At 38.3% G+C, this 26,879-nt stretch overlaps 1 protein-coding gene across 7 annotated transcripts in view; it reads right to left on the reverse strand.

Annotated features, from left to right (window-relative positions):
• The window catches only part of ARHGEF7 (Rho guanine nucleotide exchange factor 7), a 119,747-nt gene that overhangs the window by 34,295 nt on the left and 58,573 nt on the right, over positions 1-26,879 (reverse strand). For all 7 annotated transcript variants that reach the window (XM_042456562.1, XM_042456560.1, XM_042456561.1 and 4 more), the window contains exons 10-18: positions 17,452-17,590; positions 16,209-16,268; positions 12,465-12,611; positions 11,942-12,028; positions 11,438-11,516; positions 10,085-10,224; positions 9,190-9,414; positions 6,487-6,580; positions 4,176-4,265 (exon numbers count right to left, since the gene is read on the reverse strand). In XM_042456562.1, the coding sequence (XP_042312496.1) occupies positions 4,176-4,265; positions 6,487-6,580; positions 9,190-9,414; positions 10,085-10,224; positions 11,438-11,516; positions 11,942-12,028; positions 12,465-12,611; positions 16,209-16,268; positions 17,452-17,590 (1,061 nt within the window). The remainder of the gene's footprint in view (positions 1-4,175; positions 4,266-6,486; positions 6,581-9,189; positions 9,415-10,084; positions 10,225-11,437; positions 11,517-11,941; positions 12,029-12,464; positions 12,612-16,208; positions 16,269-17,451; positions 17,591-26,879) is intronic.

Raw genomic sequence — 26,879 nt, forward strand, 5'->3', positions numbered from 1 at the left:
TGCTGTTTAAATGATGCCTGTGTTCTAAGAGTCCAGAATCTGTGCCAAAGCTGCACTCCAGCCCTTAGGACTGGATCGTGGGTTTGGCATGGTATCCGGACTCTTAGAACACATGCATCATTTAAACAGCATACCTCCAAAGTGACCTGAAGCAGCTTTATTTTGGCCTGTCTGTATGGGGCCTATCATACCACAGACTGCACATGTGAAATAGTAAGTTTGGAGATTGTTAAGAGATTTTGCATTCCCTTCAATTGATGGGGAAAGTTATGCAGGCAGAAGCACTGTGTGCAATACCAGAGCACACATGGATCTTTGTACTGGGACTCATAAGCATAAATCATCATAATAACGAAAGCAAACTGAGTTTCTCGAAGATGGATTTTGTTGTTGTTGTGCCTTCGTGTCATTTCTGAATTACGGTGACTCTAAGGCGAACTTATCATGAGGTTTTATTTTCCCAAGAGTCTTTTCACATGATCAGTCAGTTAATGAACCATGCTATAACATGGCATATTAGCCATGGTCAATGTTCATGAAACTATCTGTTCAACACTGCAACATCATGTCCATATATAATATAGAAGAGGAAAGGGCCACAGTTCAGTAATGGAGCATGTGTTTACATACAGAAGGTCCCAGTACAGTACTGATCCCTGCAACCTCCAAGTAGAAGTAGAAAAACTCATGGCTGAAAAATACTTATTGAAACCTACAACACCTGCACAGCCATATTCCATTTGGCAATTTTAATAGGAGCGAATGAGCAATTTGTGAGAAGGACTATGTTTCCTCTATGGAATAATATTTGAAGTGTTCTCTTAAAAACAGTGAAACCCAGACACAAGGAAGTTGGGCGGACTATACTCAAAGGAGATGCAAATACACATTTGCTGCACAATAGACTGATCGTGTGGAAAGGCTCTTGGAGAAAAGCCTTTATTACCCTGAGAGCAACAGGCAGCACACAAAGTTACAGACATGTTTTAAGAAAGAAAAAGAAGACAGGGAAGGAAAACCCAACTATTTTCCATCCTATGCCCATCTTCCAAAAACTTCTTTTTCCCTGCAAAAATAAAGACGTTTCTCTTCTACTTCTGATGCCACAGATTTCCAGAGCCCTGGTTTCCTTAGCCAGAAGCAGCATTTTCAAAACAACAAATGGAAGGTGTTACTAGAAGAATTGCTGGTTCTGCACTATAAGGACCAGGCAAAATGTGAACACAGAAGTAAGGATAGGCTGGAATTTTGCTCTACAAGTGTCTTGCGACATTATTACAGGAATGCTTTGGCTTGGTGCAGACATATACACACTCCACAATCTCTTAAACCCTGATTAAGAGACTGAGAAATATTATACCTACAACAAACCTCAATCCCAAACCTTAGGGCCAAATCCAATTGCCTTTGTCAATTTCTGTTAAATGAGATGTGGGAGATAATTTTTGAAAAGAAATAAATATATATCAGCAGCCTTGAAAAAAGAAGCCGTGCATCCAGTTGCTATTATCTTTTTTTTTTCATTGCAGATAAATGCAAATAAAAACTGTAGATTTTTTTGATGTATGCAATGACATTTATTGCACTATGTATATTTACATAATATACATAGAAAGGAGAAAACAGCAAAAAAGCAAAATACATTTTGCGACAGTGGTGTGTCTCTGTTAGCACACATTTGCATTAAAAAAAGGATGTTTTCACATAACACTTCAGGTCGCCTTATACATATCTGAAAATGACAAACACCAACTAAGCACAGTTGTACCATTTAAAGCATCAACAATTCATTTTGCCCCACCCTGATGCAATTACCCATAGAATCCTAATAGCTATTACTTCAAAGTAAGCGTAGAACTAAAGTAAAATTGAAAGGCATATCTTAATTTGCAGGGATTCATAATAAAACACAAAAATATAACATAGCCACCAACAACTTTGCTGCAGCAAATACCAATAATTTATTATTCTGGCTTACAAATGTTACAGATCTTTCCATAAAGATTATATAACACATTCTAAATATTTAAATTGTCCCACAATAAATTTCAACTGTGTTCACCAAAATATAAACATTGGGAAGTTTTAATCAACGAAAACCCACTATTCTTTCCATTGGTTTCTGTCAATAACAAACTGGCAATTTTGGAGCACAAATATATGAACTATAGTATATCTTAATGATTAATGGCAAAACTGTGCAATCTGGAACAAATAGCAGAGAAGAGTTCCCGCCACCCTTTCAGTAGATATAATACATGCTGAGAAGGGTCTCCTATGAGGTTCAGTGTTTTACTTACAATACAGGATTTCCACCACTGCAGCCTTGCTTATGATTAAATAACCTGGGTTCCCCAAGACACAGTGCAAGTTGGATATATGTATCTGAGTAATTGAAAACAGCATCTTGGCTCAACATATAGTTACTTGTAAAAGTCCTTTTTTTTTTCAAGAAAAAGGGACATTATTAATTAGTAACAAACTTAAGTATTTGAACTATTATCATTTATTTATGTCCCACTGCCCTTTCCAGTAGAAATAAAAGGCCACAATTGTCAGAATGGTGAGATAGGATTCTAGAGGATCACAGCGTAACAATGAATGAATTACATATTTGTGCCTGCAGTTCTTCATGTTTTTTGGAACCCTTGCTAGCATGAGCATCTTAACAAAACAAAATAGGTTTGTTTAGCATGTCATCTACATCAAGGATCCTGGCTTGTTACACTATTTACAAACCACATTGTATACCTTACAAATCCTGGCTTTGAAAGAATACAGTAAGCCAAGATACCAGGTTCACACGACATGCTGAACTAACTATATTTCATTTTCATGCCAACAGAACAATTCAAGTGAGAATGAATAGTATGCATGTAGCTCATTGCCTGTTCCATGTGAATACAGCTAAAATGTTTGAAATAAATGTCTATCTTGCTGAATACAAATCCATATGTCATTCTATTCTACAGGACTACCATGGGGTTATGGTAATGAAAACCTCCTATTCTTGAACACATGCTTTGATTTTCCTAAAACCTGCTACACTACTATAGGCATATTTAGCATGTTCAGTAGCCACCACATTTATGTTTGGCCAAGATTACATAAATATTATTCTAGAATTGGAAACATTAATTCAGAGCCGAAATGCTTTCAACTACATACAGCATGCCCAGGCCACATACGGGCTTGCCATACACGGATTCAAGGTCACACAGATGGTTGGCCCTGGCACTTTTAATGGCATGTGTGCAGCATGGTGCGCAGGAATGCACCACCATAGGAAATAACAGGACCTGAAGTCCTGCATTTTTTCCCTTACGCAGGGGGATCCGGAACGGATCCCCCACATATACAAAGGGCGCACACTGTACTACAAGAGGAAGCAATGTGAGCTTTGCATACATTACTCTATACCCCACCAGAACAGATGCCTGTAACATTGGTACTGCCTTTCGCAGCTATTATATAGTTAATTACACCACCACCCCAAGAAATTGCCCACCACAGTCCATGATACAGCAGCCACGTGTGAGGAAATCCCTTAAGTATCACAACGGCACAGAAGTCCCATCTCTGAACTTCAGCCAACTGGACCAAGGAAAATACAAGATGCTGTGAGGCAATACCAACCTGGCTCTTACTGCGGCTTGAAGGGTTAATCCCTGCCCACTGTTCTGATCTGGTCAAGATTTCTTAGACCTACCTTTCTACATGCCAAGTAAAGCATGTTTCCAGTTCTAAATAAAAAAAGAAACTAACCTCTACATATCAAAAGTTTGAGAAATACTGATTTAGAGTCATAGTGGCAAATAACAATCCATTTATTCCTGAATAGCTCCTTTGACCTTTCCAGTGACTTCATTTATATGAATCTGAAATAAACAGAATTTGGACTGCAGATCTAATCGGTGCAGTGCAAACCTCCATTATTAAATCTGTGAACTGAAACCATGAGTTGCAAAAGCACAAGATTTCTTAACGCACAGAACAAGTTTTATTTAAAACCTTAGAAACAAACATTTATCTCTAGTATTTGTGATGCATATACTTTATCTGCATATTATGTCCATCCGTCTTGTCAACCAGCACAAAGAACTGTGGTCATAACTGTTATTATTTATTGTGTGAATAGGAGAACAATGACGTATTGACATTTCACTAAAACTTACTTGAATTTAATGTTTGCCGCGTTTTGGCACTTGTGCAGTAAGCTTCTATTACTTTTAGTATTTGAGCATCTTCTTCTAATGCAGCAGTACCTGGGGGTAGGGGAGAACATAACATGTTGATGATTAAACTAGTTTTAGGGCTATAGTATTACCTCAGACAAACAAATTGTGACCAACATAGCCAACCGATATGCACATACCTACAAAAGAACAAAACCTCATCTCCTAAGACTTAACAAACTAAGACAAGAAGGAACTCTTCACTTGAATATTGCTTACTTTCAAGCAAGCTTCCTGGTTCAGACAAATCAGAAAGTATGTTTAACAGCTTCAGAATAAGCCAGGATATTTCCCCACAGTTTGAAACTAGTTTATCCACTGGTTACATTCCAAAACTGATAGCCAAAGTGTTCTGGTTTCAACAAAATGAGAAATTATAGCTAACAGAAGATTTTCTGTTTGGCTAGCTAGCTTACATGAAGGGGCTGCATGGCTGTCCAAAGGAATTAAATGCATTGATAAATGGGTTTTTCATATCTTGGTTTATTTAGCTTTTGAACCTTCCCCCCTGTCAATGTCCTTGCAACAACCTCCATTGCAATTTCTCCATCCAAAACTGTATTGTGGATAAATTTGCACCATGATTGTTGCTTGACGTATACTGTTGCCAGCCCTCATTGTTTCACCAACAAGGTACTATTAAATGAACCAAAATCTCTGAAGCCATAATCTCTAACAGAAATTATTTAAAAAACTTTTTCATGGCATGTTGTCACTGTTGTTGTGTGCCTTTATGTCATTTCCAACTTATGGCAACCCTAAGTCAAAACTGTCACGGGGTTTTCTTGGCAAGTTTCTTCAGAGGGAGGTTTGCCACTGCCATCCTCTAAGGCTGAGAGAGTATGACTTGCCCAAGGTCACCCAATGGGTTTACATGGCCAAGCTGAGATTCAAACCCGGTCTCCAAAGCCATAGTGCAACACTCAAACTACTACACCATGCTGGCTCTCAATTCATGACATAGCAATCATTATTAACTCCTAATCACGCAACAATGGAATAATGACTAATGTTTTATAACATTATGCCTACCTACATTTACAAAACAGAATTAAAGCAACTCATTACACATTTGATGTTTTAGTCTATTAATAGCATAATTTAATTACAATATTAAAAGTGTAATTAATTTTTTGAAAAAAAGCAACAAGTAGAAGGCAGTACAGATTCATTAAAAGTAAATGAAGCCCAGTTTTTCAGATACTGGACTCATTGGCATGTAAACAGAAATTGCTGGGAATTCTGGTTCACCAAGAACAAACAAGTACTCTGCAGTACACTAGCTGTTTACACTTGCTTCATTTGTCCTGTCAGTGGGAACAAGTACAAACCTGAAAATGTCTGTGAATAGTTTGTTTTGCAGTGTTTCTCAATTAAAATCTCTGCCATTTCATCTCTGAATGAGCCAGAATCATCAGCCAAGTACAAATCCTTATAATTTAAGCTGATTAATACTGTAACAAGCCTGTGTCCCTGGTTCAGACATAATGCTAAAGAAATCACTGATGGGATATTCCCTAACTACTTCTGCTGACAGGAAAAACCAAGAAGAGTGATCCAACAGAGTGCCTGAGAATGCTCACTCATCCTTAGTGATTCTTGCTTACCATGGTATGTGAATTTGTTCAGTCAGTCCAGAGAGTTTTAAGGAATATAGTTCATTCTAAGAGGTAGTTTCACTAAAACTGCATTTTTGGAATCAATTTATTTTGCATTTTCACCTCAAATGATTTGTACAGTATAGTTAAAATCACAACTACCTCAGAGTACCTACATGCTGCTTCCAGCTTACGCAGAAGCTGCGCTGCAATTAAAACTATGGCATGTGTGCCTGTGACGCACGTGCCACCCCAAGCCGTGAGCACACACACCATTGGAAATAATGGGGCACAAGTATATGCGGATTTCCCCTTATGCAAGGGGCTCCAGAACAGACACCCCACATAAGCAGAGGGCCCGCTGTATACAGTGGGAAAAAGTGTCATTGACAAATGGCCTGGCAAATAAACTCAAAAAGCCAGGACAAATTCTCTATAACCACTGCTATTTTTTTTCTTAAAGTCAATGAACTAATTAATGACTCACTCTGTGCTCAGTATAGAGTACAAGATCTATTCACAGACATAATCTAATCCAAGGTCTAATCCAAGGACACGAGATCCTTTAAAAAAAACTACAAATAGCAACCTTTTGAATTGAGCAGGGAAAAGAAGAAAAACATCAATCCCTCACATACTAAAAAAATACATACTTTTTCTCAGTGCAAACTCTTCTTCTGATGGTTTCCGTTCAGGTTTTCGCTTGGGGAGCAGTTTTTTCATGGTTTTTGGACTTTTGCTGAGATCCTGGTTAAATTAAAGGGGGAAAAAACCACATACACACAATAAAAAAACTATTTATTTTGTAGCATCATAACAAATGAAATTGCTATTTGTTATTATTAACCCCGACTAACACAGACTGTATGCTTCCTTTTTTTGGTGACAATTTCAAGACTCCGTTCCAGAAATCCATCACAAGAGAACTTATCTTTATTGATAACATTCACATTCTGATGGAAAACAGACAGGTGGTTCTGCACTTTCCTTCTGGCACATGGCCACAGACAGTAGCCCTGGAGCTAACATGCATACACACACTTTGGCTCTAATAAGCAATCATGTTAATTTATAGGTCTGTCCTTAAAAGAGGGTAAGAAAGTGTTTAAAGAACATGGCAGAGGCCTGCCAAACAGACTGAGACTTCAGTATTTCATGTAGGTCCTGCTTCCATTTTCCCTTTGCACGTAAACAGTTCCCACCCCTGCCCTGGTCAAATTATAGTTTGTGCAAAACATAGCTTGCCTGATTTAGCCATAACAATGAATTATAATTAATCCAATCAGCAAGAGGGAGAGGAAATCTGAATAAGAAAAAGGAGAAAGAAGCACACAAACCTAAAACCTAGGGTCAAAACAGGTGGTCCTTAAGGGGCAGCTTGAAGCCACCCCTTCTGGATTGGGGCCACAGCAAACACATGCCACAGCTCGAATCCACCTTGCAACTAGCTGAAAAAGGAGCAACAAAGAGCCCCTCCTTTTTGGGGCCGGTAAAAAGGTGGCTTTTCCTGCCTGCCTCGGCCCATGGGCAACTCAGCGGTGTGTGGCATGGAAACACCATGCTGCCCAGGTACCCAGAGGCTGGCCCATGTCTGAGCGCCCATTAGTTACCAATAGTAGACAAAGACAAACAGGTTTTGAAAAGTTAAATGTACATAAGCTAATTACTGTAAAGCTATAAGTGCATGTGTCAGTTTTAGGAGTTGCTGTTACTAACTGGGTGGTACTTTGGACCCAAAATGGACAGGCCAAATAGAGCAGCTTCCAGACACTTTGGGGACATGGCATTTAGACAAAGCATATCCTCGAAATGGGCAGAAAGTGCTCCAAGGCTGCGCAAGGCAGCTCGAAACCGCCAGCAAAAGTAGAGGATTTAATTTGCTCCTGCCAGTGGCCTATTCAGGACCATGGCAGTGACCAGCTTCTGGAACAGGCCATCCAGTTACCACAGTCCCAGGCAATCAGGCTGATCGCAGCTGGAGCAGCCAGAGAGCACTCCAAGCCATGCATCTCTTTCACCCTTAATTCAATTTTATTTTTTAAATGCTTTTAAACTGTAACAAATACAGCTACAACTACCTGAGAACTGAGAAATCAAAATTCCATTTGTAATTTTTTGAATAAATAGACAAAAGGTTAAAGTTGAAAACAAAGAAAACCATCGCTATTAAACTAAAACAAGAAGTTATGTCATTTGAATTTAGTCTCCTGCACAGTGTCAAGCAGACACAGACAGCTTTCATTTTCAGGAAATAAAACTGAGAAAAAGTGGATGGAGCCTAATAATTAATACCGAAATATCATCATAAATTCTTTTTCTCGTAAGTCTCATTTCTGAGAAGCAGTTTCCTTCTTTTAATCCTTTGTTTTGTCATTTCCATAGATGTCTGGAAGCTGAAGATTTGGCCACATTGAGGCAACCGTCACTATGCTTTCACATGTCAGTTTATTTCTTAATCTGTTGTGATATGCATGGCAGAATAATAGAATGCATTCCTAGAGATAGAAATATCTGTACATTTTCTATACTCTGTAACAATCACCGGTTCCTGTCCACCGTCAAGTTCTAAGTATACTTGAAGATCAGTTTTTTTGCTGAGTAAAGGCTAGCTGGCAATATAAAACACCTTGTTAAAACATTTTATTTATCATTCTAGAATAAAACGATCTACAATCCACTTTTCCCCAATTTTTTTGAAAAAAAGAATCATTCAGGAAAAACATTTCTCCCTGATTTCTGCTGTTGCATTCTTGAGCCTTCTCATGTTTAGTGCCACAATATATCATTTTCCAGTATGTCTCAGAAAATGTTGCTTTCTCTTTTCAAAGGAACATCTGCTAATTTTGAACTGGAAATTTCATTATTTTTATAAGCCTGCTGATTACTTCATAAATATTTGTTTTAAGGGCCATTTCTGGACTTTCCCTCTTCTTTTGCAAATCCTGCATACATGGCCTAGGGCAGCAAAAGACAGCAGGACTGTTAACAGTGAATGAAGATTATCTTTAGATATGGTAATCATCTGGTCAGATTTTTTTCCTACTGTATGATCAATCAGCTCAAAGACACTATTTCCCTACTTAGCACAGGTTTCCTTTCTTCCATTCTAAAAAATGTGGTTGCAGAGGAAAGTTGCATGGCAACAGAAGCGACAGGATGTTCAAAGCTCAGAAGGTTCAAAGCTCCCTCTACCCATCCACTAAAAAAATTATTCCTAAATTTAAAAGCACTCCTTCAGTAATTTATTACTGACTCAATGTTGGCTGAAAACAAGTTATAAAATTACATCATACATACTTGCACACAGTTATGAGCTGAAATGAATGCAGATTTCTAACCTGGTTTCTCATTCTCACCTCTTTGTAACAGAGTGCTGCTGAAGGCCTTAACGGAGGTGCTGGTCGTAAACAGCTCAAACTCCACGGCTTAGGAGTTTTAGGAGGCTCCAGGGGTCCCCAGTTTATAGTGGTATGAGGTGTCCCATGATGTGAAGGATGTGGAAGAGTGTGGTATACTGGAGTTAGTGGCATTTGCTTACTATCTGCATGCTTGCTGGATGGTGTTACAGGATGAGAAGGAAGCTGCCAAATGTACAAAGATTATAGGAACAAAGAAAACGAATGATAAGAAGGAACGACAATGTTTATTTTTTGATTCTGGACCTTCTCTCATGGGCTAGCATGGATTACTGTGTTTCATTTATGCCAACTAGCCATTATGAAATTTGATGGAAATCCAGCAGTACCAAGTTTGTTATAACTTACACAGTTGCCAACACTATATCAAACTATTAGATGTGATCTTGTATTAACAGCATAACATCAATAAACTGAATAGGGGAAGGACTACATATTTTTAGGTAGCTCTCCTAATAACCATTATTTTCAGTGTCATAGGACCAATTCATATATAACCAGAACCCCTTTGGGTCAAACAAATGACACCACTGGTTTCCACACTAGTGTCACCAAACCCCAGAGAGGATCAATGTTAGCATGAGAAACAGCTGTCTTTCTTCAGGACCATGTGGCTCTTGTTCACAGACATTACCAGAGTAGCATGAGGGCAAGTCACATTTGGCACATAACTCTCTAGAGAAATATGTTACAAATGCACATTGGTTTAAATATTACTTCTTGACTTTAACACAGAAAACATGGTTCAATACACTCACCAATTCTGCTCTATCATTAAATGAAACAGGTAACCTACTCCTTTATAAAAATGGGTCTAAAGGCGCATGGTTCTTACCGTGTGAGATGGCACAGAATGGGGTTTAATAACAGGAGTCCCAATAGCTGTTACTTTGGTTTGTTTCTGCAGATGGTCTACCCATTCATGCAAATCTTGTTGGTTATTACAAGATACCAGTATTCGTTCAATCATAGTTCCTAGAATCAAAACAGAAGGGAAGGGCAATAAACATACATTTTTGAACTTCTCATGTGAGCAACTCCTGAAACACCAAGACACTTTATACACAAAGCAACAAACAAAATAGAATATTATGCCCTTTAAAGATCAGTATACTTTGCCTTTGCTCTCTTCTCCCCATTATACTGCCACAAACTAATAATTTTAAAAGTGTACTTCTGGTTAAGTAATTTTACAATTAGGTCTATATTATTAGAGTTTTGTTGACACTTTAGCCTTCTTATGTCCCTTCAAAAATTAGCAATAGTTGGCTACTGTATCTATGGTAAGTTTGCAAGGTCATATTTGGACCAAAAACGTAAGAGTTTTACAGGTTTTCTCCCTACTGAACAATGCTCCTCCTACAATATTGATGGCATCTCAGGGAGAACAATCATATGCATTGTGGATAGTTAGGCTTGAGTCAGAGTGTCATGATGATGTTAATTTGCATGGCTGAGAACACAACTGCTCTTTTTGGGCTGGTGAAGATTCATTGGAATCAGTTGATTTCCAGGCATAATTCAAGGTTTTGGCTTTTAAAGTCCTTAAGAATTTAAATCTTAAAACAGCATTATTTACCTTAATTAACATCCCCGAAATAATCTGAGAAAACTCTACTCTGGTGACTTCAGGAAGTCTTTCTGCTGGTGTGCTATTTTTTATGGAATTTCCTATTTAAGAAATCCCCTGGAATTCTTTGTTTCTTTGTTTGTCCCAGTAACAATGAAATCGATTTTAGTACTGGACTGTTGCTTGTACTTTTAAGTTTTAATTAAGTTCAGTGGGATTTTTTAAAATAGTGAAGTATGCTTAAAGTTCATATTGAAAGAAGAAAATAAACACATGAGTTTTAAAAACAGATTAAATTTAATAATCAATACAATTATTACCAGTTTTCATGAGTAAAATATAAACAACATAAAGGAGAAATTGTTTGAATTGACCTGCTACTCATATAAACAAACCACTAAATGGTTCAGAGCTGGAGTGGGGAATAAATGGTCCTTCAGATGTTGAAGGACTTCAGTTCCTATCACCCTGCATTACTGAATATGATAGCAAGGTATGATGGGAGTTGCAACCCAACATGTTCTGGACAGCCACACATTCCTCACCTCTGTTTTTTGGTGTTTCTTATTGTACATAATGACATAAATAAAAGCAAACAGCAATGTACAAGGACATTACCTGAAATTTCAAATGAATTTCTGTGATTTTCACTATCTTCTAGCTTTGCAATGGTCATCCCTGTCAGTGGCAATTTCCCCTAAACACAGATAGGTCACTGTTTAAATAAACTTGAGATATAAAAAAGATCTTAAATGAAAAACAAATATAAGATGAGAGATTTTCCTTCCACCAAATGGTAAGGACACTTTCTGAATGATCTTGAAAAAAGTATCTTCGTGCTTAGGTTCCACATTCTAGTCTATAATCCTAAAAGCACTTACAGAGATACCACAGCAGTCCAGGTTAATAGGCATATAATACAGATGACCCAACAGCTGAAGGTAATGGATTGAATCCAGACTTCATTTTGGCTCATCAAAATCAGTTTAAAAAAACTTAATCATTCTCAACACACAACCCACTAATCCTAGTTCTGATGGAATATTTTAAGTGTAAATAGGTTTGGATCCAATCCAATTTATATATCAACTGAAAACAAAACTGTATTAAAACTTCTTTTACCTGATAAATAAACCCACTCATTCTAGGGCTGGCAGACAACATGAGCAAAATGTTAGGAAAGAGGAGAAGGTATCTTTCATTCTTTTCCTTATTTAAAAAAAAAGAAAAGAGAATCACATACATAATAAATCAATAATCAATCACATACATAATAAAACATTAACATGAAATGTGACAAAAATATTCCAATGATACAGTAAGATCACAAACACTTTTTATATCTTCATTATTAATTAAATCAAACATCTGACCTTTCTAGAAATAATAAAAACAAGACAAACAGCAGCAGCTTTGGACATTACTTGAAAGAGTGCTGCTACTACTATAAGGATTTTCTCCTAAAGTACTCTGTAAAGTATTCAAAAAGCCAATGGAGGAGGCAGACTTACAAGATATAATTTTTAAGGAATTAGCAAAATACTTGCCAATGGAGTGTACTGCATTTCTCTCTACTACGCAACTGTCAAAATAAATAAAATTTTAACAACCTGGGGAAAAAACTGGAAAAGTAAAACTGTCATACCTCATTACCAGCACACTGTATCATGACTTGGGACATATAAATAACATTTCCCAATGTTTTAATGTCCTCTCCTTCCCAACAGCGGATGGCTTCTGTTAGTATCTGGAGTTCAAGTTCCTTTCTTTTTCGTACTTCTTGACATTGTGCCTGTTGGATGTAGGGGGGAAACGAACGTTGGTAATGCCATTAAACAGTGTGCAAGCACAAATGCACTAGTCAAGTATCAACATTTGCACATTACTATATCTCAAGGACTTTCTGTATTAGAAAACTGTAGAAGAGTAAAGTTCTACTCAGAAGCAACAATAGCCTGGGCTCCTGAACTGAACTCCAGCCATTCTGTTGATCTTTCTTGCAAGAGATAACCATGCTGGAGCACAATGACAACATAAATAGCAACAACACCATTAGATGCTGAACTAATGTTGTTTTAAAGACTATACCAGCAGTCATCAACTCATGGCCCTCCAGATGTTTCTGAACTGCAACTCACATAATCCCTCACCTTTAGCTATGCTGACTGATTAACTGCAGACAAATAACAGCCTGAGTGCCAGCTGCCCACCTCTGGGCTAATGCTTACTTGAGGGGATAACAGAAAACTCTGGTCACCTTAGAAGTAGCAAAAAACCTGTTGTAAAATGGATAGCCAATGGTATGTTTTGTTCTATTTATTTTAAGTGTATTTCACTCCAATCCTCAGCACACAAGAAAAGGACTCAAGGGGCAGATTGCATGCAGTCAATTAAAAGGTAGTCGCACCTACAGTCTACAAATACACAATACAGTCTGACCTTTATATCCGTGGACTTGCCATCCATGGATTTGAGCATATGCAAATGGCAAGCTCATGGGGGGTGAGGGTGGTGATGGCAGAAGAGGAGGAGGAGGTGGCACGAATGAGGCGGAGAAGGGAGAAGGATAATGAGGAAGAGCAGAGAAGAGAAGAGGAAGAGGAGGAGGATGAGCGGTGGCAACGCAATGGAGGGGAAAAGAGGAAGAGGAGGAAGGCAGAAAAGATGAAGGAAGAGGAGGAAGAGGAGAAGGAGCCACAACAGCGGCGACAGGGAAAAAGTGAAGGAGAAGAGGAGGAAGAAGAGCAAGGAAAAGAAAGAAGGAGGAGGAGAAAGAGCCGGGGTAGCAGCGAGGGGGAACAAAAAGGAGAAGAGGGAGAGGAGGCAGGGAAGAGGAGGAAGAAGAGGTACCCCTGCTGCCTGTCACAGTGAGAACGACGAGGCTGGCATCAGGGAGGGGGCAGGGGCAAAGTGCCAGTGTCCTCAATGGTGGTGCAGCCATCTGGCGGTGTCACCATTGAGTACTAAGGGACTTGAGCATCTGCAGATTTGGGTATTCACGGGTGGTCTGGAACGGATTCCCCGCTGATACTGATGGCACATTGTATAAATGAAAAAGGGGAGGGAGAAGGGAAAAATGGCTGTACAAGACATCATCTTTTTTCCAGTGCAGTCTCTTGGAAATGGTTGCCAGTTGTTACAGATGAGAGTAGTTTAAATGAAAGGAAGCCCTCCAAGAAGGTTCACTCTCCTCTTTCCCCTCTATTTCTTTTTAACCCTAGGTGGTGTTTAAGTTTCCCTTGCCATGCATTTCTTCTTTTCCCTCAAGTATCATGGCTTACCTCAGTTATAAGACCACAGGCTCCTAGGCTATGCCTTGTTGTAGTTGTGTGCCTTCAAGTTCTTAAAGCCTTATGGCAATCCTATCAGAGTTTTCTTGGTAAGATTTGTTCAGAGGAGTTTGCCCTTGCCTTCCTCCGAAGCTGAGAGAATGTATTTCCACAGCCGAGCAGGGATTTGAACCCTGGTCTCCCAGAATAGTAGTCTAACACTCAAGCCAACTACACCATACTGGCAATAGCTACTTACATTTATAGCATGAAGCCTTGAAAATGGGTGAATTCCCTGATAGAAAAACAGAAGCTGTCTCTGAGGAACAGCATTCTTTAACACAGTTAAGTACAAACAATATTTTGCAAGAAATTTTCAAAAGTGTTTTTTAGCACCCTGAAGTTCACCTCACTTTCCTTGGAGAAATATACATTCACCTCTAATATAGAACCCCATCTCAGATTTGCCTTTCTCTGAACTACTCAATACAACTGTGTGAATGCCCAAAGAAGAGTAAGATTAATTTTAAACATTTAGCTCTGCATTTTAAATGACTGGTTTCCCATTCAAATTCTTATCAGAATCATTGGAAAGGGAAGCTTTTGCATAGGTAGGTTCAGATTGCACTAAGAGAAATCAGCACTCAAGCTAGAAGCTGCTTGCATGGAACATCACATGTGTTCATGTTTATATGCATCACGAACATGTTTAATGTAGGCTCAAGACTAGGCATAAGCTAAACTAAGTGTGACTCTATTAATTTTGAATGGACACTACATATAGGTATAAACACACTACATACAGTGCGCCTGCATCTTATGCAGGCACCTTTTACGCAGCTTTCAGCTTACACTGAAAACCACGCAACAGGAGAATGAATGGCGCATGCGTCACGTCGCACATTATGCACAAGCCCTATTATATCCAATGGTGCTCAAGCATATGCACTATTTGCCTTATGTGGGGGGGAGGGCTGAATGGATCCCCTGCGTAAGGCAAGGGGGCACTGTATTTAAAGCACTTTGATACCACTCAAATTATCATGTTTCTATTTTATGGGATACTGGAATCTGTCATTTGGTGTAGTACTTAGAATTCTTTGCAAGAGAGCTCTAGCATTGTAATGGGCCTCTCTTGTAGAGAATTCCAGGTACTGTATCTCAGAAAACTAGAAATCACAGGATTGCATAGGATGGAGCCATGACAGCTAGTGGTATCACCTACAATTTTTCAGTATAGATACAGCCCAAGAATTTGTGCATCCACATTCTCACTCTCAGTTGTGCTATATTAAAGAAGACAAACAATGACAACAGCCAACCTCATCTCCTCCCATATGGATCCTTAGCAACAGCAATAACAAGTACAGTCCGTCCTTGCCTTACGCGGGGGATCCGTTCCGGATCCCGCCGCGTAAGGCAAATTCCGCCTATGCTTGAGCCCCATTGAAAACAATGGGGCTCGTGCACGGCGGCGCAGGAGCACGCGCGCCCATTCAATTGAATGGGATGCGCCACCCCTTCTGCCCCGCGCGTGCCCCGCGACTTGAGCGTGTATGCTCAAGGCCGCATATGGCGTGCCCGCGTATGGTGCGGGCACGCTGTACATTTCTATACCGCTTATCAGTGCAGTTAAGCACTCCCTAAGCAGTTTACAAAGTGTAAGCTAATTGCCCCCAACATCTAAGTACGGTACTCATTTTAGTGACATTAGAAGGATGCAAGCCTGAGTCAAGCTTGAGCCCCTGGGCTGGTATTGAACTCACAACCTTATGGTTTGTGAGTGAGTGGCTGCAGTACAGGCATTTAACCACTACACCACCAGGGCTCTTAGTACTGGACTTCACTTGGCCAACCTTGTACATGTAGGAGTTTGTATGATTACCAGTGCTCATGTTGTGTCACACAGATCTTACTATCTTCCTTTACCTATGATCTGTCTTTCTCTTGAACCCAAATCAAAATTGTCAATGAAAGCATCAATTTTAAATTATTTTATTTTTTAAATTTTGAAACTTTTCTCCCACTGTCACATACTGTTGCCACTCTCTTGAGCTTTCATATGACATTTAGACTACTGTATTTCCTTTCAAGCACCTTTTGTTCAATGCATTACTTACAGAAAGGTTTTTGAAGGCTGTCATGGATTTCTGAATGTCTGGTCGATCTGGATGATAATCCTAAAAAATAAAAATAAAAGAGAATTTGTTCTGTCAGCCTCATGAGACAGTGACTAGCATTAACACCAAATTAAATAATCAAGATATAGTTTTCACAGCTACACACTTTTAATACAGGAAATGTCTAGATTACATCATGGAACAAGGATAAGCGAATATATTTAAAGAACCCATTTCCACAGGATATTTTTTTTCTTTTGAGAGATGCAGATATAGGGATACTCCTTCTGTCATTACCACAAATGCTCCAGGTTTTCTTAATATAGAAATTAAAATTTAAAAACTGGCAATATTCGTGGAAATATAAATAATTGTGTGCTGCAATTTTAAAGTAATTCAAACCATGAAAGCCTTCGACTTCACATGTCAAATGATATTTTGCAACTGAATGTTCTAATGTTTGTTAAGAAATGAAAACCAACATCTCAGCCCATCCATCCATCCCTTACCTGAAATGTGAATCTGTGCTTGGAAGTGAGGACAAAGGATAGGGCCAACAAATCTGATGTATTTATTTCTTGTTCCAAACAAAATTTATAGTATATTCATACACACTCTTTTCTCTAGTAGACACACTTCAACACATGTAAGCTAAAGCTTAACATCCCAAAACAAAGGAATGAGTAGTGAGTAACATGGGCAAAGGAGCTGAATCCGTAGTCCTAACCAACACCTTTTCCAGCTTAGAAATAAGTTACAAAAGCCTTCCAACTTGAAGGAGAAAGATGTTTGAAACCAATACTCCACAAGCTCATCCTTGATAGATGTCAAAATCTATGTGGGCTTCTAAAAAGGCTGTTTATATTCACTTTTTTGGAAAGTACAAATAGCACTTGAACTATCAGGTATTCATCCATATTAATAGATCACTGGTAGATTTCTACAGGCTTAAAGCAAAGTGATTAAAGGGTTCAAATCGTTTAAAAATGTGGCCTTGCACCCACACTACTGGAACATGAAAAGGAGATAGGCTAATACAGCCCAAAAGTAGGGCATTTACCCATTTGGAAAAATACAACCTCTGAGGTATAATGGCCTTGAATTTTCCAAAATACGTCTTTTCCAAAGTTAGAAGAATGAACAAAATTTGGAAGCAATGTATCCTTGAAATGTACCTTTAAAAAAAGGAGAAGAAGATGCAAAATCATATTTAAACTTGAACATAAATGCTGTTAAAATATACCTCCATGTGTCTTTCAAGCTCTTTGAGTAATGTGGGATATTTATCCAGCCGCATAAATGGTTTGCTCAGGCCCGTTGTCAATACAAGAATCCCAGGACTGTTGGCTCCTTTTGTTTCCATGAATTCTCCTAGCTCTTCACTTTTCATAAATGGAGTGGGGGGAGAGAATAAACAAAATAAAACAATTCAATCCATAAAGAAGTAAATCAGTCAAATTCTTCAGCAACAATTTCACTGTCTGAAAAAGGATGAAGACCAGTCATAAAAATGGACACATACCTACATACTTATGAATTCTTAATTATTTTAAACAGAAAAACTGATATTCAAGCTTAATTTTCCTCTCCCTGAATTGCAATTGAAAAGAATGTACGGTATAGTTTGAAGTTAAAAGTAGGATTGCTAGTATTCTAAATAATCAAATAGTTCCAGTAACGTTAATCAAACAGCATATTTTTCATATTCCCAACAGAAGCTACAGTTCAACATTAACAGACTATTCCTGTTTATTTACCCAGTATTCTTCAGTGGTGCCTCTTCCCAAGCAAATGAGAAATACAACTCAAGCTTTTGGGAAGCATTTTGAACTATCAGACTACTAAAGTATCACAAGTCACAAAAGACATTCCATACTATGAAATGAGCATACAGGTGATTAAAAAGGCTGTAAAAATCATTTTATTCCAGCTCACATTTTCACCCTATCACTTGTACAATGCTATTGCCTTTTAAAAATTACAGTATTCTTAACTGTTTATAGTGGAGTTTTTTTGTTGCTATTGTGAATGTACATACGGTGCTCTGAGTATACATTAATATAGAAGAGTGGGATGTAATATATGCACATAAACAAACTGACTAGTAACTAATGTGAGAACAGAAATTTCTGACTGTTTTAAAGAAGAAACATTTTTAAGAACCACCCTGACAGCTTCATCTGGGCAGACTCAAAGTCTCCCACTGTAATTTTATCTGTCCTAGAACAATATGAAGAATGTCTAGAAAGTATGGCCATTGGTTCATCCCACTCAAACTTTTAGCACTCATGTGCACTATTTCACTGAAAGGAAGTCTCATCTGCCCACACATCTCCACAATGCCATACTTAAGGCATGCTTGAAATAACAATCCAGCATGAAGAACCAAAATTATCTGTCTCCTCCACTGGGCATTAGCAACCAGGAAAATCTATGACCAAACCTCTCTCTTCCAAGAATGGCTGTTAGTTGTATCTTTATTCGCTCAGAGAATATACAACTGTGCTTTGTACAATTTCACTGAGTGTTTAGTAATCTGGCAATTTAAACAACTATTAAAACCCAAAACCATTTAAACAGTTAAGAATCTTGTGTATGGATCATTACATTAAAAAAAAATCCTGCCACAATGACCTATCATGAACACCTCTCTCTCATCATATGAAATACCAAAAGGCCATGAGCTGAAAGTATGCAGTGATGAAAAAATTACCAGATCATCTCAATGAAAACAGGGCCTCCAACTGCTGTAAGATTAAAAAGTAAGAAATAATAAAAAGAGACACAGGCTGTCTTAGCGTGATATTGTGCCACTGTAAATACTAGTGGAAAAGGTGATAATAGAGGAGGAATCTGCTCTCTCTCTCTGTTCCAACAACAACCAGGAGAAAGTAAACATATGAAAATAGTGCACAAAAAGTACCTTTCTCTCACTAGCATGAAATATTTTGCCAAGTGTGGAAAGAGTGATCAGTGGGGCAGATCCTGATTGGTGCTGCTGCTACTACTGGTTACAGTAAAAGAAGTCTACTCTACATTTCCAGTGCTATACTTTTCTCCCTCTACACAGGGACTATTCAGTGAAGTCACACAGCAATACACTCAACTCCTCCTCTGCTGGGTTAAACAGACAAGTATATAGATTAGAAACCTGCTTCTAAAAATAAGAGTAACTGCTTTCTTGCTATAGTGAAGAGTGGTGCAGAGGCAGAAGTTTTCTGCTCACATTCATATGGCCAAGACAAATTCAATATATCCCTGGCTTCTTCCTCTTTAGGAAGTGAAAATGCAGCAACTTTTTAAAGGAATATAGATGGAGTTACATTTTAGAAAATCTAGCTTTTAATTTTTATTTTCATCTTGAAGACAATACCATAGTTCACGCAACCATCAATATAAAAGGCTGTGCCTAAAATACACACATATATGTGTAGCACAGCTGTGGGTATTTATATTTAGGAGAGAGAAAATTCAAAGAGGAACTCTGGTTTACCTACACAGCAAATATTAAGAAATTAGATTAAAAGTATAGTCTGATTATAAAATAATTTGCTTAGTTAAAAAAAACTGCTATTAATTTTAAAGACTGTGTACTGTGTAGAGACTATGCATCAGTTAACCTTATTTCCTTAGAGATCATTGCATCTATAAAATCAATGTGGGTCGTTCAAGATCACAGCTGTTTTGACAAACACAATAGCTCTTTATAACATGCAGTTTAGCCTGAATGCTGCAGAGCATTGCACACTGAATCTCTTCTGTATTTAACTGAAATTGTGCATAGCAAAGAAACAAAATGAGATATACAACAGAAAATCATTTAGCTAAGAAACCAGTAGGCCTCAGGAATAATAAAGATATACTGTAGTCATTAAAATTTGATCATCTATTCAAAACAGATCGGTGAAGTAGAATAAGTGGGAATAAATGTCATTTACAATAACAGGGCATATGTAGAGAATTGGTATAAGGCATCTTTCTAATAAAGACAGATCAATACTTTACTCAAGATTTGTGACTTAGTTTGTCTAGATTTCATAACTCATTTAGAAACTGACAACCTGGCTCTAAAATGAATCCAACCTATATATAGTTACTGAAAACTAGGAAGAATGTCCTCAAACGTAAATTAGCAAATAATACACAAACAATTGGAAAAACATTTAAGGCTGCAACTTACACTTCCAATTCCGGCCTATGGTAGATGGAACATGAACTCTCACCGCTGAAGGGTTTAAAGATGTCACATAGACAATGCATGCTGAAAACCTTCCGGCAAACCCTTAGCTCAGTTAATGACTCTAAGCCTTTTTACAGTCTCTTGTGCGGCATTTCTGGACAGAATGCCTTATTCTTGGACTGTTGCTTCAAGTATGACATCACCCTCTATGTTAGCAGCCCTTGGGAAACAAAGTGGAGGAGGGACAAAAGGTTCTCTGACTCAGATTCTTATCTGTATTCCGTGCTCTAGTTATCTCCCAGAAGTGTGCTTTTTGAAAGCACAAGCTTCACATTTTGAAACCTGATATTATTTTTAAAAAAGAAAGAGATAATGACATAAGAGCAATAAAGTACACCCAAATTACTTTCCTGCTGTAGTATCTAACCATTATACAAACTACTTTTTATTAAAAAGAAAGCAATGGTTTTAAATCTGACAGAGAAAGTTGCTAATTTAAAGTCTGCTGGATGAACTGCAACATTAAAACAAAGATCTACCCATTCATTTATGTTACATATTTAGCCATTATTGCCATAAAAACCTTCCTATTTAATCAGGCATTCCCCGACTAAATATCCTGTGGGCCTCCCTCCTCTCTCGTGGCCGTGAGGTTGGGCTAAGGGGTTGTTTTTTATTGTTTTTAGGATTGTTGTTTATATATGTGCTTTTAACCTGTATGTTGTTGCACTTTGGTGCATTTTGTTAGCCGCCCTGATCTTTTGGAAGGGCGGGGTACAAATAAAAATTTTATTATTATTTATTATTATTTCTGCCCTTAGGAAATACTGTGTTATATTAGTGAAATGTCCATTGTTTAAAAAGACACCTGTCTTTCTCTCATTTCCCGATATTAAATTGAGGGGGTTAAAAAAACTATCAGTGTAGTATCCAAGTACTGAGAGAGAGTTTCTGAAGGTACTTTGCCAGTAAGACTGATGCAGATGCAGACTCCTTTTGTTTCATGTCTTTTTTAGATTGTAAGCCTGAGGGCAGGAAACTGTCTAACAATTTGTAAACTGCTCTGAGAGCTTCTGTGTCAGAAGAGTGGGGTATAAATACTTAAATAAATAAATGTAGCTCTCAACCTCAATTAAGAGAGTGAGCTTCAGAATTTCACTTTCTGCTCTCCCCCCCCCCCCAAAAAAAAACCGCTCCTTCTCACTGGCAAATTTCCCCACCACTGTTTTCTCAACTGTGGTTACTGGTTGCAATATCAACTACATTTGTTCAGATTCATTTGAGAAAGACTCACAACTTTGTATCAGGCATTTCTCAAATTATAATACCAATACAGTGAAAAAATAGATTGACAACAGTAACTGGTACAAAGGAATACTGTGTACACTCATATATAAGTCTAGAAATTTTAGTCAAAAAATTGACCTCAAAAATCTGAGCTGACTTATCCACAAGTCAATGTGAGTACAGTGGGCCCTTGTTATCTGCTGGGGTTTGGTTCCAGCCCCCCCCCCCCCCGGGAAAACAAAATATGGGAAAAAAAAAGCCCATTAAAATAATGACATAGAAAAATGGTGTCCCTTATATCAAATGCCAGAATCAAGGTTCACTATTTGGAATTTACCCTTTTTTGGGAATATTTTCAAGCCGTGGATGCTTGAATCTTTGGATAAAAAAAAAAATCCTCGACGTATCCATGGGTCATATCAAAATCCTTAATTTTGACTCCAAAATGTGCCCTCAACTTATATATGAGGTCAACTTATAGTTGAGTATAGATAGTAATTTACATTGGAGCCTTCCTATTTGTGAGGGTTTGGTCCTGTCCCCCTCACCCGGAGGATGGGAAACAACATGGTTGGTCGTGCCCCATATTATTCAGTGGGTGGTAACATGTGAGTTTCTGCATCAGTGCCAAAACTGAATATGCAGTGTGGCAATCCTCAGGTGATTCAATCTGTACCTTGCTATCCCACTGATTCCTAGAAGGAAAAATAACAAAACACTTGTTGCCATTTTAGGTTCCTGTTTCAACGCACTTAAAACCTAGTGGGCTACAACTCATCCTGAGCTATTTTCAGGTCAAACTGCAGTTACAGCAGTCTGATAGTACTTTAAATATTATTAGTTCATCCTAGACAATCCTACAATTTGACCTTTTGTGAAGTAGTTAGAATTATCTGCCAGAGAGCTCCAATGCTGTAGCTCAGGGGTCCACGCGGAAGAATTTTAAATACCTCACCAAAATAAATATCCCAGAATTCCACAGGATAAGGCCACAGGTGTGAAACTGTCATAACTGTGCAATGTAGATATACCGTATATACTCGTCTATAAGTCGACCTCATGTGTAAGTCGAGGGCAAATTTTGGAGCTGAAATTATGGATTTTGATATGACCCATGGATAAGTCAAGGGTAAAACTTAGGGACACAGAGCAAAGGATCTAAAGGATGAAGCAAAGTAAAACACTGTCAAAGAACTTATAAAATCCCAGCAGACATAGCTCTTGATGCTCACTCTTAAGGCTAGATGGATGAGAGAGTAGAGGGGACCAGTGCTTCCAAGACAGATTATACTCTTACCTTTCACCAGGGGATGGTTTCTTCTTTTATTTAAGAATTAAACTACTGTACTTACATTGACCCATGGATAAGTCGAGTCAGGTTTTTGGGGTCAATTTTTTTACCTAAATTTCTAGACTTATACATAAGTATATACAGTATACAGTGCGCCCGCATAACATGCTACTTTATATCCCGCCTTTCTCCCAATATAGGGACTCAAACAAGTGTAATGTAATTCTGTTTAATGGTTAAACCCATTTCACAAGCAAGCAGAGACACAATTGGAAGAGACAGCCAAAAAAAAAGACTTATTTTATTTATTTATTTTATGCTTAGCAACGGACCACAACTCAAAGATATAAGTAAAGGGTTCTGTCCTGGGCCCAGTGCTATTCAACATCTTTATCAATGACTTGGATGAAGGAATAGCAGGCATGCTTATCAAACTTGCAGATGACACCAAATTAGGAGGAGTAGCTAAATACCCAAGTAGACAGGATCAAAATTCAAGAAGACCTTAATAAATTAGAAAGCTGGGCTAAAGCTAACAAAATGAATTTCAACACAGAGAAATGTAAGGTTCAACACTTAGGGCAGAAAAATGAAATGCACGAGTATAAGACGGGAAGCACCTGGCTTAATAAGATTATCTGCTTTATCACACTAGGGGGCAAACAGGATTTAAACGAGAGTTAAACTAGAGAAAACCATGAAATGCCTGATGTTTATCACATGACATTTCCTGGTTTTCTCTAGTTTAACTCTCGTTTAAATCCTGTTTGCTTCCTAGTGTGATAAAGCGGTATGTGTGAAAGGGATCTAGGAATCCTGGTAGACCACCACAAGTTGAACCTGAGTCAACAGTGAGATGCAGCAGCTAAAAAGGCCAATGCAGTTTTGGTCTGCATTAATAGAACTATACACTTGTCCCTTCACATTTGCGGCTTTGACTTTTGCGGATCTGATTATTCACGGATTTTATTAATATGTTCTTTCTAGGAACATCTAGGTTCTCCAGCACAACTCTATGGTCAACTTTAATGAAAGGTCGCACTGAAAGACCTAGAGATTCCTAGAGAAAACACTCCACTAGGCATTTGTAGCTCCTCCGGCGCAATTCTGTGCTCAGTGTCTCGCAGATGACAACCACAGAGTTGCACTGGAGAGCGTCCTCAGGTAAAAACATAGTGTTTTTATTATTTGTGGTTTTTTCACATTCCCATGGGTTCTGTATCCCTAACCCTAGCAAATGTGGAGGGACAGATATAGTGTCTAAATCAAGAGAAGTAAAAGTGCCACTGTATTCTGCTTTGGTAAGGCCTCACATGGAATACTGTGTCCAGTTCTGGGCATCACAATTCAAAAAGGGTGTTGATAAATTGGAGTGTGTCCAGAGGAGGGGGACGAAAATGGTGAAGGGTCTGGAAAGCATGCCTTATGAGGAAAGACTTAAGGAGCTGGGTATGTTTAGCCTGAAGAAGAGATGGTTAAGGGGTGAAATGACAGCCCTGTTTAAGTATCTGAAGGGATGTCACATTGAGGCTGGAGCAAGCTTGTTTTCTGCTGCTCCAGAGACTAGAACATGGAGCGATGGATGCAAGCTACAGGAAAAGAGATTCCACCTCAACATTACTAGGAACTTCTTGACAGCTGGACAATGGAACACACTGTCTTGAAGTGTGGTGGAGTATCCTTCCTTGGAGATCTTTAAACAGAGGCTGGAGGGTCATCTGTCGGGGGATGCCTTGGTTGTGATTTCCTGCATGGCAGGAAGTTGGACTGGATGGTCCTTGTGGTCTCTTTCAACTCTATGATTCTAAACACAGGAACCAGGCTTTGGTATTACTAGAGATGCCAACGCAATTCTCCTGTCTCACATCTGATAGGACCTAGGATCTCACACAAAGCACATAGAATTAATTCACCTCCCATTTTCCCATGTCCAAAAGAGACAATCTCTGGACAAAAGAATAAGGGGACATGAATCAACAACAGTTTTATGAGTACCTACAATTAGCAATACACTTGCTACTATCAATACTAAGTTGGTATGGTGACCATGACAGAATTTAAATACATACTATAAGGTACTGCAGAAGAGAAAGTAATGCAAGTTGGTCTTTTATGGATGGCCTTATATAGTCTCAGGATCTACAGGCCAGTGTCAGGGTCTACTAACATATATGAGACACAGGCCCAATCCCAGAACATACAGAATATTCTTTTTATACTAGGCTTAAAAGAGTCTAATTATAAAGATGAACAGATATGTATTCCTTCCAATCTAATGTTGAACTTTTGAACAATCTGGTCTTCCAGATGCTGGGCTGTATCTCCCATCATTCCTCAGCAATGACTATGTTGATGGAAGTTGCCATCAAACAATACCTGGAGAGCCAAAAAGCAAAAAAGGCAACATGGTTCATCTGACCAAGGCTCCAGTGACAAAATCTGAGTTTACTTTCAAATATATTCATTTCAAAAGCAGAATGATTGTGGCATATTAGTTTCTACTGCTTATTCTGCATTCAGCAGACTCACATGAAGTGAAACATGAACCTTTAAACCTCAGGAATGTAGCAGGAAGCCTAAAGGTACTTAAGTAATTATATGTCTTTTGAAAACAGACAGAGTAGAAAATTTTTGAGAAACAGTGAACAGTGAAAGTGTGCTGGCATCAGAGTTTTGAAGAAACATGGAGGAAGCTAAATCAAGAAAGGTTTTACTCTCTTTTAATGAGCCACAAGATACAAAAATGTATCAGAAAAAATGATAAATGTGCTTCCAGAGAAACCAGTGATACGCATGAATCTATTAAACAAATATTTCTACAGACTGTTCAAAGCTACACTAAGCTTACAATGTCATCCCATCCAACATTCAGCTGTTCAAGCCCACATGCACACAAATAACTCATCAATGCTTGAAACAGAGTTCTAATTTTCTATGAAAAAATATTATTAAACTGTAAAATGCAAGTCCTGCTTCAAATAACCAAACATAGGGCCCGAACAGAGAGGCCAAAATAGAGCTGCTTTGGGTCACTTTAGAGGTATGTTGTTTAAATGATACACACATCTTAAAAGGCCAGGAGCTGCACTAAAGCTGTGCTCTGGTCCTTAGGACTGGAGCATGGCTTTGGCGCACCTTCTAGCCTCTTAGGATGCATGCCTCGTTTAAACAGCATACCTCCAAAGTGACCCAAAGCAGCTTTATTTTGGCCTGTCTGTTTGGGCCCATAGTTTGCCATGAATTCTGCAGTCACAGATTTAACCATCCACGGCTTGAATTTTATTTTTATTTTTTATTTATAAAAAAACAAACTTTGATTTTGCCATTTCATATAAGGGGACACCATTTTACTCTGCCTTTGTATGTAACAGAACTTGAGCATCCACAAATTTTAGTATCCTTAGGGGTCCTGGAACCAAATCTCAGTGGATGCCAAGGGTTCACTGTAGCATGTTGTTGAGTACACTTACATACTCTTATACATGGATTCTGAAAATATTTTCTAATGATCAAAGCAGAACAGGAACAAGAGATTCTCTACTATATCAATCAACAGCCCAAATAATTAGCATTTTGCTTCCCACAGCGACCAATCAGATGCTTTCAGACCACCCATACAAAGAGCTTCAGGGCAATGTTGTTTCCAGCTACTGATGTTCAGGGATATACTGTTCCTGAACAATTATCTTTGTTTCTTAAGTTGTTTAAATGATTCATAAGCCATCTTTCAATATACAGTTTTACACAATACAAACAAAAATTAAAATAGTAAGTAATAAAAACAATAAGGAAAAAGAATCAAAATCATAATTTCAGCCTGATATTCTAACCATAAAATCTAAAAACACCACCTCTAAAAGTAATGTACAGCAGCCAAGCCACCAGTGTGCCACTCTAAATTAAAGGCAGCCTA

Source organism: Sceloporus undulatus, chromosome 3 (assembly GCF_019175285.1).
Source record: "Sceloporus undulatus isolate JIND9_A2432 ecotype Alabama chromosome 3, SceUnd_v1.1, whole genome shotgun sequence".
Classification (NCBI taxonomy): Eukaryota; Metazoa; Chordata; class Lepidosauria; order Squamata; family Phrynosomatidae; genus Sceloporus; species Sceloporus undulatus.